The 14,887-nt window shown below is 53.5% G+C and overlaps 3 protein-coding genes across 11 annotated transcripts; 1 reads left to right on the top strand and 2 right to left on the bottom strand.

The window, feature by feature from the left end:
- Positions 1-17: 17 nt before the first annotated feature.
- On the top strand, positions 18-13,102 carry LOC146751869 (E3 ubiquitin-protein ligase Itchy-like). Of its 8 annotated transcripts, none has more exons than XR_014941150.1 (5): positions 18-409; positions 1,440-1,512; positions 2,187-3,427; positions 3,747-3,902; positions 4,615-9,789. XR_014941150.1 is itself a non-coding variant. In XM_085533571.1 (3 exons), the coding sequence occupies exons 1-3, from the start codon at positions 355-357 to the stop codon at positions 2,284-2,286; spliced, it is 228 nt and encodes a 75-aa protein (XP_085389697.1). In that variant the 5' UTR covers positions 33-354; the 3' UTR covers positions 2,287-2,445. The 8 variants fall into 8 exon arrangements, 1 of the variants encoding a protein (XP_085389697.1); XR_014941149.1 differs by lacking the exon at positions 4,615-9,789 and adding an exon at positions 12,428-13,102 and having other exon boundaries at positions 33-409; positions 2,187-2,404; XR_014941148.1 differs by having other exon boundaries at positions 33-409; positions 2,187-2,404; positions 6,005-9,789.
- Positions 7,025-8,677, bottom strand: LOC146751870 (ciliary microtubule associated protein 1A-like). The gene is made up of 6 exons (XM_085533572.1): positions 8,560-8,677; positions 8,127-8,327; positions 7,872-7,973; positions 7,571-7,692; positions 7,263-7,403; positions 7,025-7,108 (listed from the first exon to the last, which is right to left on the bottom strand). The coding sequence occupies exons 1-6, from the start codon at positions 8,675-8,677 to the stop codon at positions 7,025-7,027; spliced, it is 768 nt and encodes a 255-aa protein (XP_085389698.1).
- Positions 9,086-14,860, bottom strand: LOC146751868 (uncharacterized). Of its 2 annotated transcripts, none has more exons than XM_085533568.1 (2): positions 13,640-14,860; positions 9,086-9,218 (listed from the first exon to the last, which is right to left on the bottom strand). In XM_085533568.1, the coding sequence occupies exons 1-2, from the start codon at positions 13,928-13,930 to the stop codon at positions 9,144-9,146; spliced, it is 366 nt and encodes a 121-aa protein (XP_085389694.1). In that variant the 5' UTR covers positions 13,931-14,860; the 3' UTR covers positions 9,086-9,143. The 2 variants fall into 2 exon arrangements, with proteins under 2 accessions (XP_085389694.1, XP_085389695.1); XM_085533569.1 differs by lacking the exon at positions 9,086-9,218 and adding an exon at positions 12,445-12,551.
- Positions 14,861-14,887: the final 27 nt, after the last annotated feature.

Raw genomic sequence — 14,887 nt, 5'->3', positions numbered from 1 at the left:
CGCCCGCCCACTTCACCTCAGCTCCCCCCCAACAGGCCCCAGCCCGGCCTGAGCAGTTCCGGGCCATGGCGGCCATGAGCGGGGCCGGTGAGCGGGGCCGGGAGGAGCGGGCTCTGTGCTGCCAACGGGGTCGGGCCTCGGTGCGGGGGCACGGAGGGGCTGTCGGGGGAGGAGCTCGCGGCGCTGCCGGCACCCAGAGGCGGCTCCCGGGCGGCTCCACGGTCTCGCTGTGCTGCGGAGTCACCCGGCCGGCCCCAAAAGCCTGGAGGCAGAGCCTGAGCCGGCCCCGGCCGTGTCGGTGTGCGTTGTTGTTCCGGGGCTGTGAATGAGGACTCCCCGCTGGAATTGGTGCCGATGGATCCGCACGCCTCGGTGCCGTGTTGGGCTGGGGCAGTGGGCGTGGATGAAGGTTTGTACGGATGGAGTGGGTCTGGATTGCGGTGAGCGGGACGAGTCCGGGCTGCGGTTTGGCGTGGTTGTGTTGGTTGCTTTGAAGGGCTGCCGTCAGAGTGTTGCCCGTAGTTAAAGAACACAAACCAACCTGAGTCGTTTTATGCGGTGCTTTATTGAGGGCCCGGGAGCCTGAGGACGAGCGTCCAAAGTCAGAGCCCCAAACTATAAAGAAATCACAAGGTTTATATACATTTTCTTCAGGATTGCTTCGTCCTCTTTTGTCATGTTTCCTTGGTTACAATCAGGTAAGACTATCCCACAAAGACCTGAGGAAATGTGCTGTACATTCTTCTCCTTCGATCTGTGACGTTACTGGATGTTCCTGTTAGAGGCCCCCTTTCTGTTTACTATTCATTTTCTCTAAAACGTTTTACCGCTCTACCATCACACCATAAATCTACACCTAATTTTTACATACGTTGTGCTTTGTTCCTAAGCAAGATTTATTACTTAGATCCATGCTCGGGTTCATAAGAAACACAACTTGCATTCCTAGATACGTGAGAAACACAGACTAGGCCTAACTACGAGCCTTAGCATGACTACTGCTCCTATTATTTAAGGCACACTGTAACAATAGGGCGGAGGGAGAGGGAGGGAGCTTTGAACAGTGCGGGCAGTCAGGAGCACGTGGCGTTTCATTGAAGCCTCCGTCCCGGAGCCTTGCTTTAACAGGCAGGGCAGCCTGCTCTGGGTATCCCTGCTTGATCAGAGTGGCAGGACTAGGTAAACTCCAGAGATTCCTTCCAGTACCAAACCAACGATGTCATTCAGTGGTTGAATTTCTTTGAAAACCGCTTCATATTTATGCATTTCACTACGTGGATTTCTTCAGAGGGATGTAGTGAGAGACAGATGTCTCTGTGCTCTGCAAGTAGTTATAGTCTTGTTTTCTCTTCAAGCCTTTCACGCTCTGTTGTCATCTATTACCTACTGGTCTACACGGGCAGTTAGACCTAAGAATTCCTTGTTTGATTTTTGTACAGGGAGCAACGGACCCCAAAAATTTTGCATTGAGAAAGTTGGAAAGGAAAACTGGTTACCCGGAAGTCCCACCTGGTAAGTACGAAGGATCAAACTCTGCTGTGGTTCTGTTCTTACGGATGGCAATCTACTTTGAGATTTTAGGAAGTGGGTGTGATATGGAAGTGTCTGAGACTGTGTGAAAGCAAAGCACTGGGTTATGGCAGTAAGCTCTGCTGAGTAATAGCTGAACTTCTGAAAAGCAGTTTTGTTGTGGAGCTGATTCCATTGTAAATGCCATGGATTTGCACACCACTAAAACATGAAGTAATAAACAGTACTTTTTTCTAAAGACTTTGGGATTGATCTTTCATTATCACCACACCCGTGACCCGTGGCAATGCAAATAAATAGCCACATTCACGCACCCTCTTGGCTGGTTAAAATGTAGCTTCTGCTCAGTTTCTCAGTTATGCTGGTGCTTTGTGAAGATGCTCAGATTTTAACTCTCAGATACAGAAGAGATAAGGTGAGACTTGTTACTAAATACGCTGCCAGTTCTGGAAAGTTATCGCTGCTCGGGTGCTTGTTGTGCTTTAACTCTCACTTTCATAGATAAATGCACGTCAAGATACAGCTGTTTTAGACAAATCCAGTTGTACAAATGCAGTTATCCCTATGAACAGGACAGTTCATATGCCTGTGTTCCTAATGGATTTTTTGGTGGTCTAAACTGTTGTTCAATACTGAAGGTTTCTCTTTGTTTTCAGTTTCAGTCGCTTGGACCTTCCACCCTACAAGAAATATGAGCAGCTGAAGGAAAAGCTGTTATTTGCAATTGAAGAAACAGAAGGTTTTGGGCAGGAATAGCTGCGATTTGCACCTTGAGGAATGTGAACTCAACATGATGTTCTTCTTCGCTTCTTCTGCTTGTTGCTCACTTCCTTGTAAAGTAGACTTGACTTGGATTATTTAACAATCGTAGCATGTAAGTAAATGGATGTTATCCTGAGGTTTTATCCACGTAAACTCTGGATTTCTACCGAGCACTTTCAGAAACCAAAAGAGCAATCAGATATGGTGACAAAGGAATTCTGACCCGAGTAGAGATTTAATACAGCTTTGGGCTCTGCTTTGTTTTACCTTTCATTACTTAGAATGTGTCCTTAACGACTGAGAGATTTTTTACAATAGTTTTGTCTTTCCTTTTTAGTAGCATATTTTGCTGCTGATGTACTGGGAAGTTCATTAGTAGCTGCAATGCTGCCGCAACGTTCCTCCCTGCAGGGATTGATGGCCATGGGTGGAATCCTCTTGAGCTCCCCTTGTCCAGGCTGAGCAGTCACTTCTCTCAGGCTGTTGTCATAGAAGATGTGTTCCGTCCCTTCACCATCATGGTAGCCCTCCATTGGACTCTTTTTAGTGTGTCCAGCTGTCTCTTGTACTGGGAGCCCAGACACTGTTCTCCAGGTGCAGCCTCACCAGTGCCGAGTAGAGCAAAAGGAATGGTGCTGAGTAATGGTCCTTACCTGCTCCAAGAGAAGGAGCTAGGGCTGTGATGGGAGCACACTGCTTTATGGCTGACACGGAGATCTGCTAGGAAGAAGGCCTGGTGGGACTGAACACAGATGCAAGGTGGTCCAGCTTTTGTTTCACTGCAGACTCTGTGGGCAGCTGCATGGAGTTATGTACTCGATATAGTTGAGCCCCTGTGGCTTCTTTCTGATGTGCCTGGGAAGTCCCCTTAGAATAGAGTGCTGCCTGAGACAGAAGTCTGATACAACATCACTTGTGTGGGTGGAGTTTTACTATCTCCGTGTTCACATCTATATGTGCTTTGTTTTGTTTCAATTCAACTCTCTGTGTGCATGGGCGCAAGTCTGCCTTTGCTAAATCCTTTTCTTGTGGCCTTAGGCAACAATCAAGGGGATCTCGAGCTTCAGCGCTGAGCAAGAAGCACAGCACTCAGGAAGGCCATGAAGGGCTCTGCTAAGTTGATCTCCCTCCACAGGTCAACTTTATTTCTTGTTTTTTTCCCCAGCAGTGGGAATGGCTGCTCTGGTGGTTCGTTCCAGGGAAGCACAGCTGCTTGCATTGCTCTGCTGCACAGCTGCCCTAAAAATAGTTGGGAAGTGGAAAGACAACTGCCTTTCCTATGTCCTGAAATACAGCTCCTCTGGTGGAGTGTGTCCTGGCAGCTTTGTGTGCATGGATGTAGTCCTGGGGCTGTTGAGAACTGGCTGTGCAGGGGACTGGAGGCGGCACAAGACCAGAGGGCACTTCTGATTCTTGTGCAAGCAGCCTGACTGGCTTCCATTTGTTTCTTGCAGGCACGGATGAAGAGATCATCATTGACATCTTGACCAAACTAAATGCTTCCCAACATCAGCAAGTTCCGATCACCTAAAAGGTCTACAGAGATGTGTGAAGGCGGTTGTGTCACTGGGGTGAAAAGTGAAAAAGGACCCAATCTCCGTGAGAGAAAGGTCGGCGGAGAATTTCCTTGACCAAGGTTGTTTTGTTCTTGTTCAGTTCAGAGCAGTTGTTGATGCAAGGAGGGCTAGAGCCTAAAGAGAAGTGGGGAACAGCTCGGTTCTGTCTGTCCTGGAAGGCTGCACCTTCTGCCACCTCCTTCCTCCTCTCTTGGCTTTCTAGGATTTGATTGGTGACTTGACGTTGCTGAGTGGGAATTTTGAGAGGGTGATGGTGGGGATGATGACTCCCACCGCCATGTCTGATGTGCACAAAGTGAGGAGGGCTGTGAAGGTTTGCAAATCTTCCTTTTGTAATTGCTGAAGTTCTGGCCAAGTGAGCCAAGGCGAGGGGAGAAGGGGTTGAATCTTCTTGTGGGTGCAGCTCTGTGCTCAGCGGTGAGGAGCTCCAGGCTGGCTTTTTCTCACCCGATGTGTCTCATGGCCTGCTCCTCAAACCCATCTTGTGCAGGGAGGGGATTCTGACTCTGGGTGTGCATGAATGCCATGGGCTCTTTTCTCAATGTCCCAGTAAAGTGGGTTGCTGCTCATTTCAGAAGGAAGCCCAAAGCACATTTGAGATGCGTCACTGTGTTTGTGAGCTAGTATTCCCTTTGAAGGACTCCAATAGCCATCTCCAGCAGCTGTTTCTGAGTGGGGAATTCTCAAGGGTTGCTTCCAGTAGATGCTGTGCTGAGCTGTGTCTTCTGTCCTTGAACCTCTGCAGGGTAACAGAGATGAGGGAATGTATGTGGATGATGCCCTTGCTCAGCAGGATGCTGTGGTGTGTAGGAACGTGCTTCCTTGCAAGAGCAATCTGTTCTTGTGCATGTGATGTGTGGTGAAGAGAAGCCAACCTGTGAAATGGGAATAAATGGGTTCTGCTCTTGTTTGCGAGTCTCTAATGAGACGTCTCTAGGCAGGCAAGTTACTTGGCAGGGGCAATGACATTTCAGCTGTGAGTTGCCATGCCTGGAAGGTGCTTGTTGGAAAACATCCATGATCTGGACACGTACAGGCCAGCAGTTCTCTACCACCAATGAATTAAAGACCTTGTGTATACTCAGGCTTCTCCACGAGCCTTACTTTGCCATCCATAATGTCTATAAGTGCCTGTACGAAGCAGGGGAGAGAATAGATGAGGTACAATTTATGTCCGTCCTCTGTACATGGAACAGGCATCACCTGCTCAGAGGTAGGACCCCTCCACAGCGTCCTGGGTTTTTCTTCCCTTCCTTATTTGTGTGTGATGCTTTTATAGGAGCTTCATAGGTGTTGAGTAAGTGCAAGCTCTTCTGGGTCAACAGGTGTCTTAGCGAGAGCCCCATTGCATCCATTCCCTTTGGTCTGTTTCATTCCCTTCTGAGACTGGAAGGGACTTCAGAAACCTAAGTACAATTTGCTGCTGCTCTAGCGTGGAAAGCAGAGATTGAGGAGTGTGCCCACCATTGGGGCAGGGGGAGAGGAGCTGAGAAATTCATCTGCCAGCATGAAGTAGAAGGTCTTGAAAATGGTAACAGCTGTGGTAGGCCAATTAGCAGGACTGTTAGCAATGGAAATGAATTATTTTAGTGGGACGGTCCTGATATATCTGGCAGTGCTGCAGGAACGATAGAATGTTCTTGCAGCATGTGAGGAGCTTGTTCTTGCCAAATGGCCCTTTGGATCTCTCTGACTCTCTACCGTGGACTCTTCCTCCTAGTTTTTGATGTGTACAGGGGCATTTCTATCAAGGACATAACAGACAGCATTAAATCTGGGAGGTCTGGAGACCTGGAAGATGCTTCGCTGGTTACGGGTCAGTGCTCTGCTGTTAAACCTTGTCTGCAGAGTAATGAAATGATGAGAGGTGCTGTGTGTCCCCTTGATTGGCTGTTACAGGTTTCAGGGGGCAGACATGGTTTGTCTTTATGTGCACAAAGCCGGACTGGGTGGGACTTGGAGCACCCTGGTGTAGAGGGAGGTGTCCCTACCTACTGCAGGGGGGTTGGAACCGTGTGATCTTCCAGATCTCTTCCAACCCAAACATTGCTTTCTCTATCTTTGTTGCCATCCTTTGCTTTTTGTTCTCTTTTTGCCTCCGTGTTTCATTATTTTCCCTTCAACCTTTGTTTCAGGAATGTCTTTATGGCCAAGCCAGGAGCTGTCAGGAGTTCAGGAAATGCTGCTGGCCATCCTGTAAGCTGGCAGATGATCACCAGCAGGTCTTTAAGTCACTCAGCCCCAGGCAACTCACTTACATCTACCTGATGGTGCTGGAAGGGCTGCAATGCCCACGGCCGCCTCCCTTTGCTATTTGCTCCTTTCATTCCTTACTTCAGCATGTGGCAGACCTCAGTAATGCAAATGACTGATAAATCATCAGCATTTTCTCACTTTGCAGACCCCCATAGGGTGCCAACAGTCCCCAAAGAGCCCCATAGGGACCTCATATCACCCCGTATCATCCCATAGAGCCCCAAGCAGACTCCAAAGAGGCCCACAGGGACTCCAGAGAGCCCCTCAGGGACCCCAGTGAGCTCCGTAGAGCACTATATTACCCCAAAGAGCCCCTTAGGGACCCATGAAGACCTCTTGTGACCCCATAGAGCCCTACAGTGCCCCGATTGACCCCACAGGGACCCCATATTGCCCCTTAGTAACCCCATAATGACCCATAGGGTTCCCATATCACCCCATAGAGACCCTTAGGGATCCCAAAGAGACCCTTAGAGAACCCATATCAACCCAAAGAGGCCCATAGGGGCCCCATATCACCAAACAGAGCCACACTAGGGACCTGATAGAGACCGATAAGGACCCATAGAGATGCATAGGGATCCCAGAGATCCCCAGTGACCACACAGAACACCTCAGTAATGCAAATGAGTGATAAAGCATCAGCGTTTTCCAATGCGCTGATGTTAGAAAGGCTTCAGGGAGCGGCAGCGCATTCCTGTGTGTAGCGGTGAGGAAAAAGGAGTAACAAGAAGGTCTACATAAGGTTTTTAATTAATTTATTAATGACTTACTCCTAACACTAACATCTAATAGTATAACGGGCAAAAGCCCAACTGGATGAAGGGAAATGGGATCAGAAGGAGACTGGATGTTGGCTACTCTCTTCTTCCCCCAACGGCCTTCCAGAATGTGCTGTCTTATTCCACGATGAGGGGGGTTGTGTAGAGGGAATGCCGGATCCCAAAAGTAGAGGCAGGCGCCTGGGGCTTGATCAGCGTCACCTGGAAGGGCAGAAAGGAAAGGCAGATCAGCAAGGGCCCTTCTTTGCTGCCCTTGCTCCCTGCAAGGGAGATGTGGGGAAGGCCCAGGGGAGGGGGGAGAGGCGTGAAGGCTGTGCTTGTGAAGCAGAGGGGAAGAGCTGAGCAGCTGCCTTACCTGGCCTACGTTGTAGTCTGCCGGCCCGGGCTTCACTGCTTTGCCCTCTCCATGTTTTGGTCGGGCTGCCATGGTGTATGCGGGCGCCCTTTTCTTGTACACATCCACGGCCACTCTGGGGAGCGCCGCAGGACCTGGAGTCTGCAAGAGAGTCATGGCCACACGGGGCTGGGGTCACATTCGAGGCTCTCTCTTTCCCTGGAAGGCTGCATTAAGCAAAGCTGCAGCAGGGCTGGAAGCCCCTGTGGCACAGGGAGAGGAGCCTGGTTTTGGACGCTAACATGGAAGAGAGGAGCAGCAGAACTCACCTTGGCTAGGTCCTCGTCAAAGCGACCGCGCTGGCTCCTTCCCCTGATGGAGTAGCAGGGGCTGGCCGATGTGTAGGCTGTGTTGGGCCCCATCAGCCTGGGCAGTGTGTAAGTGCCAGGACCTGCAGGAGGAGCAGCAGAGAGTGTGTGCGTGAGGGGATGGAGGAGATGGAAGCAGCAGCGAGGGGCAGCCTGCACAGCCCGCTGGTGGGAGCAGGAGGGACGTGTTGCCCCTCTGAGCAGCAGCCCGTCCCTGGAGGATGCTCAGGCTGAAGGGTCTGCCTTTGCCAGGGTCACGTACCTGGAGGGCGGTCTGTGCGGAGGGGCTCCCGCCGGAAGGCCATGGACTGCACCGGTGGGCACTTGAAGACGTGCCTGTTGGCTGCTTCGGTGCTGTAGTCACCTGGGGCGGAGGAGAAGTGGAAGAAAGCTGTGAAGGGCTGGTCTCCTTCTGCAGCCAGAAAGAGTCCTCTGAAGAGCTGCACAATTGCTGGGGGACACAGGCAGCACGTGGGGACACTGCAGCACGTGGGGACACTGCAGCAGTGGTACTCACTCGGTCCGGGGGTGACGGTGGTCTTGGTGGTGGGTCGTCCTTGGAGGTGGGCGCCTGGAACCACGTACTTGCCATTCCTGGTGATGGCCGGCTCCACAAAGTAGCAGGGACCTGGCCCGCAGCTCCCTGCCGCAGGTCGTTTGGTCCCTCTAAAGGTGTAAGCGGGGGCACGGGTTTTGGTGGGGCTGTGGCCCACGTAACCTAGGAGGAAAAGCAGAAGAGAGCACACCCCTGTGCAGCTGCATGTTTCCATCTCCTTTGGCCCCTTGGGTCACAAGGAGCAGCGCCAGCAGCATTGGCCTTCCTCGGCCAGGCCTGGCTTGCAGCTGTGCCAGAGAGCCAGGAGGCTCTGCCAGAACGGGGCAAGGCTGGGGTGCTGCTCTGCCCCGTGATGTCCCCAATGCGCCTCACGCCCTGGGGATGGTCGCTGTACCTGTTGTCCCCGGGATGGAGTATTTGGGCCCGGGGCTGGGGAACTGGGCCGAGATGAGGCCACGTGGGCGATGGGGTCTCCAGGTCCCCACCCAGGCTCCGTCCATGCTGTTAGACATGTGCTCCAAACCTAAAGGCAAGAGCAGAGCAGTTACTGACAGGATTTCCTGAGCTGGAAGGGCCGGCAGCAATTTCTCCTGCTCACTGCCAGTCCTGCCAGTCTCGTGCTACATGCCCCTCACACACACCAAAGCCAAGCTGGGCTCTGCAGCCTGAAGTGTGCAGGAGCTCTCCCTCACCTCTCTGAGCCTTGGAGGACGAGCGCGATGAGGCTGAGCTGGTCTGCTGCTGGGGCTGCTCTCAGGCACAGGGCACGGCGAGCGGCTGCGGGCAGCACAGCTCACAAATGAGGCTCCTGGAGCCAGTGGCCGGCTGTCCTTGGGGAGGGCCCGGCGATGTCATGGCAGCGCATTGTGACAGCACACAGGCTCCGGATGATTCCATCCGTGCTGTGACATCTCCTGGCTGGCCTGCAGCCCTCCACGCCTTCTCGGCCTTGCACCCCAAGCAGGAAGAAGTCGTAGCTCACGCTGCCGACACCTGCAGCTCTTGGTTTGAGTCACGTGCTGCCCGGGGCTCCTGGGGCTTCATCAGCATCACCTGCAAGGGAGAGAATCCCAATGGGGAAATGGACTGAAAGTCCCGTCCAACCCTGGAAAAGTGTGGGAACTGTGCTTTGGAAACCCCATGGCAGTGCCATGAGCAGCCAGCAGCCCTGCTGCATGCCTGGAGGGCACTGCTTGTGTTCCCCAACCCCCCGGCCCCATGCTCAAGTTGTGTCTGTTGACCTCCACTGGCTGTATTTGACAGAGCTGCAGAGCACATTGCAATGGCTGCTCTGGGATCAGGTGGCCTTCTGCGGAAGGATCTCCAGCTCCCATCCTTGGCTCCATTGATGCTGATGTGCTGGATGTAGGGATGTCCCTGGTGGCCGGCTTCTGTCACAGGGGGCACTTCCCGACAGTGACCCCTCAGATCCAGGGGTAGATCACACAGCAGAGCTTAGCCAGGTCCTGCTGGCTGTTCAGATTGGTACTTTCTCTCTTGTTTTGTTTCTTACTGATGGAGTTGTGTGTGTGAATGGGAAGTGCTGTGCAGTCAGGACCGGTCAGTTATGGTCGTAGAGGATGCTCAAAGGGAGAGAGGAAATAAAGAGTTAAACTGAAGCCAGCACTTAGCGTCCTGATGTCTGTGTTCTGCAGCAGAGCCTGTGACAGTCACCAGCGTCCTGCAGGGAACTGCAGCAGGAGGCTGTTGCTGGGCACTGGGCCCAGATAGGCCGCCCTGCCCCCTTCTCCTGGGCAAAACCTCTCATCAGCCGTCACCTCTGGTCAGCCATCAAAGAGGAGTGGATCATCAGCGGCCTTGAGGCCTAATTCCTACAGGCCTGTGTGGTGGCCCTGAGGGCCTACGCCTAGTATCCAAGGGGTTAAAGGAGACCTATGGAACAAGAAGCTTTTTAAGAGGCTGAGAGACCATGAATGCCAGTGAGAGAGAGCACTAGACCTGGCCTGCAGGCCAGGAGAGAGGCCTCTAGTCCTCTAGCCACCTCAGCCTTCCTCTGCACCTCCATGTCTCTAAGCCCTCTCATAGGTGTCTATGTCCATATACCTCTGCACCTTCTTTGGTGCCTAGGTGCCCCTGGGCTACCCTGTGGCTCTCTTGGCCTCTCTGTCTCAAGACCTCTAGTCCAGCTTCAAGGCCTTCAGGCTTCTTGGGCTGTAGGTGTCCAGACCTCGCGCTACAAGTACAACCCCCAGCTCCTCTTGGCCTCTGCTCTTCTAGGCTTTCTCTTGCTTGGCCTCCATGCCTCCCTTTGGCCTCAAGACTACTAAGCTGCAAGGCCTCTTGGCCAGGCTCTGGGCCTCCCTCCAGGCTGTTTTACCTTAAGGCCTCTAAGCATCCTGGGCAACCTCTAAGCCTTTAGGCCTCCCCCTATGCCTCTAGGACAGCTTGCAGGCATCTGTGCCTCCAGGTGTGTTCTCCATTACAGCTCTAAGCCTTCCTTTGTGCCATAAATGCTCATGGAATCGTGGTCTCTTTTTTGGCCTCCCTCTGTGCATCAGGCCCTCAAAACCTCAGTGCTTCCAGTCCAGCCCTTTAGTACCTCGGCTCCAGTCCTACCCTTAAGCTTCAAGGACTTTTAGCTCTACGGGGCTGTTAAGGCCTCTAAGCCTCCTTTTTTGGCTGTGTCCGATAGAACCACCACTGCCCCTGATGCTCTGTCCCATAACCCCCACAGCTTTGCCCCGTAAGCTATGCACCATACGCTTCTGCTTTGCCTACAAGCTATGACCTCTAAGGTTCCCCATGGGGCTCTACACACCACGGCCAGCACTTCCCGGTACAGACAAGGGGACAGGGATGGGGCTGTTTCTGCCCTCCTTATCACCTGCCCCTACCTCTGCCTCTTTGTCCCCTCTGTCCTTGGCAAGTGACAAATTGCCAGGGTGGGGCCACGGGGGTGGTCTGTTCCCACAGTCTGTCAGGGGCAGGAACCCACAGGACCCAAAGAGAACTCTTCTATGACAAAAGCCTGAGAGAAGGGGCTGAGTGGAGCATCCAGTGGAGCCAAGTGCCAGGACCAGAGGTTGCCACCAAACGTCAGGAGCACTCCTGCACTGTGTAAGTGCTGCAGCACTGGCACAGAGACCCAGAGAGGCTGTGGGGTTTCCTCTGGGAGATCTCCAAACCCATCGGATGTGTTCCTGGGCACCAATTCTGCTGGCCCTGTTGCAGCAGTGCCTGGACCAGATGGGCCCAGATCTCCATTCCAACGTCAGCCATTCCGTGCTTCAGCAACACAACACGACATGCTGTGTTTGGCTCAACCTGGCCATTCACAAACAGTTTTCTTCCTCCTCCTGCTCAGTGCCATCTCTGTGGGATCACACTGCCTCCTACGATCCAACTCTGTTCCAATCAAGGTCAACACCAAAACAGTGCTGACCTTCATGGAGCCTGGGCTTTGGAACACAGGCACAGGAATAACCACTGCATGGGTGGAACCTTGTGTATTTCTAAAACATGCTACTAAGTGCCCTGTTCAAACTGTGATGCAGAACCAAGGTTGCATTCCCAGCACAGCCAGGCAGGCCGGCACCAGCCCCAAGGCATCAAGCCACAGCCTGAGAGGCCATCACCAGCCCTGGGGCCTAAATCCATGCCTGGCAGGGACCCCGGCCTGCAGGCTTTTGGCCTGGAAGGGCTTCCCCGGCCTGCAGGCATTGGAGCTGGCAGTGCCCCCCAGAGCAGACAGCTGGCTTTTAGCCTGGCAGGGCCCCCCTAACCGCATGACCAGCTTCAGGCCTGGCAAGGTCCCCCCCGACTGCCTGGCCGGCTTTTGGCCTCACAGGCCCAGCAGCTCAGGCAGCCATTTTGTTGCCTGGCACTGAGCCCCGGGCAGGCTGCATAGGAATCCCCAGGCCGGACAGCCGGCTTTTGGCCTTCCAGTGTTTGCACAGAAAGCAGGAAACTCAGCCCACATTTCTCTTCTGGGCATCCCACGGGCTTCCTGTCAATGCAGGGTCACTTGTGCTGGTGGTGTCGTATCTCAGGGCCCATCCAAGTCTCTGGAAGCCTCTGGATCCCATGGGGCTGTTTCTGTCCTGCCTGCTGTGCTGCATTTGGGAGGGCGAGAAGAAGGAGATGACTGTGCAGCCCCTTCCCAAAGCTTTTCCTGTGCCCTGGCTTGTGTCTCTGAACAGTGGGAGAGGGCTCCTAAGCTCTGTCCCTACGCTGGATCAACTGCAGCTCTTCCTCCAGCCAGCCCATAACCCTTCCACGCCTCATTTTTCTTTCACTTGCAGGGAGTCTGGATTCCCACCTTCGGCTCCTTTGACATTGTCTCCAAAGAAATCAGGACTGCAAACGGGATCCTACATCCTGAGTGGAGCTTTACTGGAGCATGTGGATGCCACAGCAACAAATGGACTGTATACAATAGACTGAGAGTTTGTTGAGTTTTTTGGTTTACAGAAAGCACAACTAGCTCAGCAGCAAGTGAACTGTGTTCAGTTTTTGGTCCCTCACTGCAAGAAAGACATTGAGGCCCTGGAACGCGTTCAGAGGAGGGCTACAAAGCTGGTGGGGGGTCTGGAGCACAGGCCTTATGAGGAGAGGCTGAGGGAGCTGGGATTGTTCAGCCTGGAGAAGAGGAGGCTCAGGGGAGACCTCATTGCTCTCTCTATCTTCCTGAAGGGGGGGTTGTAGTGAGCTGGGGGTTGGCCTCTTCTCTCGTGTAATCGATGATAGAACTAGAAGGAATGGTTTTAAGCTGCGCCAGGGGAGATTCAGGCTGAACATTAGGAAGTATTACTTCTTAGAAAGGGTAGTTAGGCATTGGAATGCACTGCCCAGGGAGGTGGTGGAGTCACCGACCATGGGAGTGTTCAAGAAACGTCTGGATGTTGTGTTGATGAATATGATTTAGCCGGGAAGTATTGGGAATTGTTGGACTAGATGATCTTCTAGGTCTTTTCCAACCTTGATAACTCTGTGATTCTGTAATGAGTGATGCACATACACCCTGGTGCATTTACTGGTGCAGAGGCCTCTGCTGGTGGGCACAGCTTCTTCTTGCTCACCCAGCACCTGCCTGAGATCGAGGCACCAGCAGGGGTCTGCAGGGAGGGACAATATGGGGGATATGGGGGCCTGGGGGGTGATGATCGGGCTCTGGGGGGAGGGACAACATGGGGGTCAATGGGGGGTTATGGGGCACCACGGGATTATGGGGCTCTATGAGGTCATGATGGGGCTCTGTGGGGTGGTTGTGGGGCTCTGTGGGGAGGCACAACATGGGGGTCCATGGGGGGGCTCTGTGGGGTGATGATGGGAACCTACGGTCTATGGGGCTATATGGGGCGATGATGGGGCTCTATAGGTTATGGGGCTCCATGGGGTGCTGATGGGAACCTATGGTCTCTGGGGTGATGATGGGGTACTGATGGGCCTCTATGGTCTCTGGGTCTCTATGTGTTGCTGACGGGCTCTATGGTGCCCCATTTCCCTGCACTCACCCAGTGCTGTCCAGCACCATGTGGGGCAGCAGCAGCCACGTTCCCATGTGGGGCAGCAGTAACGTTACTGATTGGGGCGCCGTAGTTGCGGTGGAAGAGGCTGGAGAGGCGCTTGTGCTGGCCCGCTTTGGCCTTGCCATGTTGGCGCAGTCGGAGCAGCACCGAGGCGGCGCTGGGCCAGCGGTGCCGGATCTGGGCCAGGAGCTTGCGGAGGTTGTTGACCCACAGCCCCACCGGGAAGTGCAGCTTGGCAAAGCGGGGGCTGCCTTCCTTGCGCTCCTCCGCAAACATGGCGGCTGCAGCAGGGGGAGATGGGGGACATGGGGGCACCGGGTGGGATCACGTGGCACCCACAGCTCAGACACAGGGCCACAGTGCACCACACAGGGTCACGTGACCACCACAACCTACCCCCATAGGGTCACATTACCATCCCAATCTACCCCATAGCGTCACATCACCTTCATCGCCCACCCCATAGGGACCACATTACCCCCCCCAGCCCCACATGTTACCTCCCCAGCCCCCTCCCATTTGGGAGGGCGAGAAGAAGGAGATGACTGTGCAGCCCCTTCCCAAAGCCTTTCCTGTGCCCTGGCTTGTGTCTCTGAACATTGGGAGAGGGCTCCTAAGCTCTGTCCCTACGCTGGATCAACTCCAGCTCTTCCTCCAGCCAGCCCATAACCCTTCCATGCCTCATTTCTCTTTCACTTGCCGGGAGTCTGGATTCCCACCTTTGGCTCCTTTGACATCATCTCCAAAGAAATCAGGACTGCAAACGGGATCGCGACTCGTCAGTGGCCGATGTTTCACCTGGCCAACAACCTCATAGCTATGCACCACCTCAAGTCCCGCAGGGAGTCCTTGCCAGGTTGGAGGGCGAATTAAAGGGGTTTGCTTTGCTTTTTCCTTCTCTGGGCAGAGAAAAGAGTTGAAGGCCACCCAGTCCATGTCCTTGACCAAGACCATGCCAGAATGCCTGACTGCCTCTTTTCCCATTAACTCCACGTCCCACTAGAAACCCCCTTCCCTGAGAGGCTTCCTGGCCTGTTTTCATGGTACCCACGTTTCCGCAGTTTTGCTGTTGACAAAATGAATTTCTCTTTTCTTGCACTGCACCCAGAGTTCATTCCTTCTGATATCTTTTCCTATAGAGCCTGTTTCTCAAATAAAGGCTTGCTTATTTCTAATTGCAAAGCAAATGACTGCCTGCTAGTCAGAGCAGGATGGTGCCTGCTGTCTGGTAAA

Source organism: Coturnix japonica, unplaced genomic scaffold (genome assembly GCF_054131305.1).
Source record: "Coturnix japonica strain WE unplaced genomic scaffold, WE-NBRP24 Scf061, whole genome shotgun sequence".
NCBI classification, from domain to species: domain Eukaryota; kingdom Metazoa; phylum Chordata; class Aves; order Galliformes; family Phasianidae; genus Coturnix; species Coturnix japonica.
Note: the sequence above shows the minus strand (reverse complement) of the source record. Positions and strands in the feature narration are given on the sequence as shown.

What these genes read in the sequence shown, in the direction of transcription:
- LOC146751868 (XM_085533568.1), bottom strand. Translation starts at nt 13,930, where the DNA reads ATGTTTGCGGAGGAGCGCAAGGAAGGCAGCCCCCGCTTTGCCAAGCTG. An exon ending in ATGGTGCTGGACAGCACTGG is followed by an intron (nt 9,219 to 13,639) that starts GTGAGTGCAGGG and finishes TCTCCCTTGCAG; the next exon opens with GTGATGCTGATGAAGCCCCA.
- LOC146751869 (XM_085533571.1), top strand. Translation starts at nt 355, where the DNA reads ATGGATCCGCACGCCTCGGTGCCGTGTTGGGCTGGGGCAGTGGGCGTG. An exon ending in GGCAGTGGGCGTGGATGAAG is followed by an intron (nt 410 to 1,439) that starts GTTTGTACGGAT and finishes ATTTTTGTACAG; the next exon opens with GGAGCAACGGACCCCAAAAA. An exon ending in TTACCCGGAAGTCCCACCTG is followed by an intron (nt 1,513 to 2,186) that starts GTAAGTACGAAG and finishes CTTTGTTTTCAG; the next exon opens with TTTCAGTCGCTTGGACCTTC.
- LOC146751870 (XM_085533572.1), bottom strand. Translation starts at nt 8,677, where the DNA reads ATGTCTAACAGCATGGACGGAGCCTGGGTGGGGACCTGGAGACCCCAT. An exon ending in CTCCATCCCGGGGACAACAG is followed by an intron (nt 8,328 to 8,559) that starts GTACAGCGACCA and finishes TTTTCCTCCTAG; the next exon opens with GTTACGTGGGCCACAGCCCC. An exon ending in CCGCACAGACCGCCCTCCAG is followed by an intron (nt 7,693 to 7,871) that starts GTACGTGACCCT and finishes CTCCTCCTGCAG; the next exon opens with GTCCTGGCACTTACACACTG.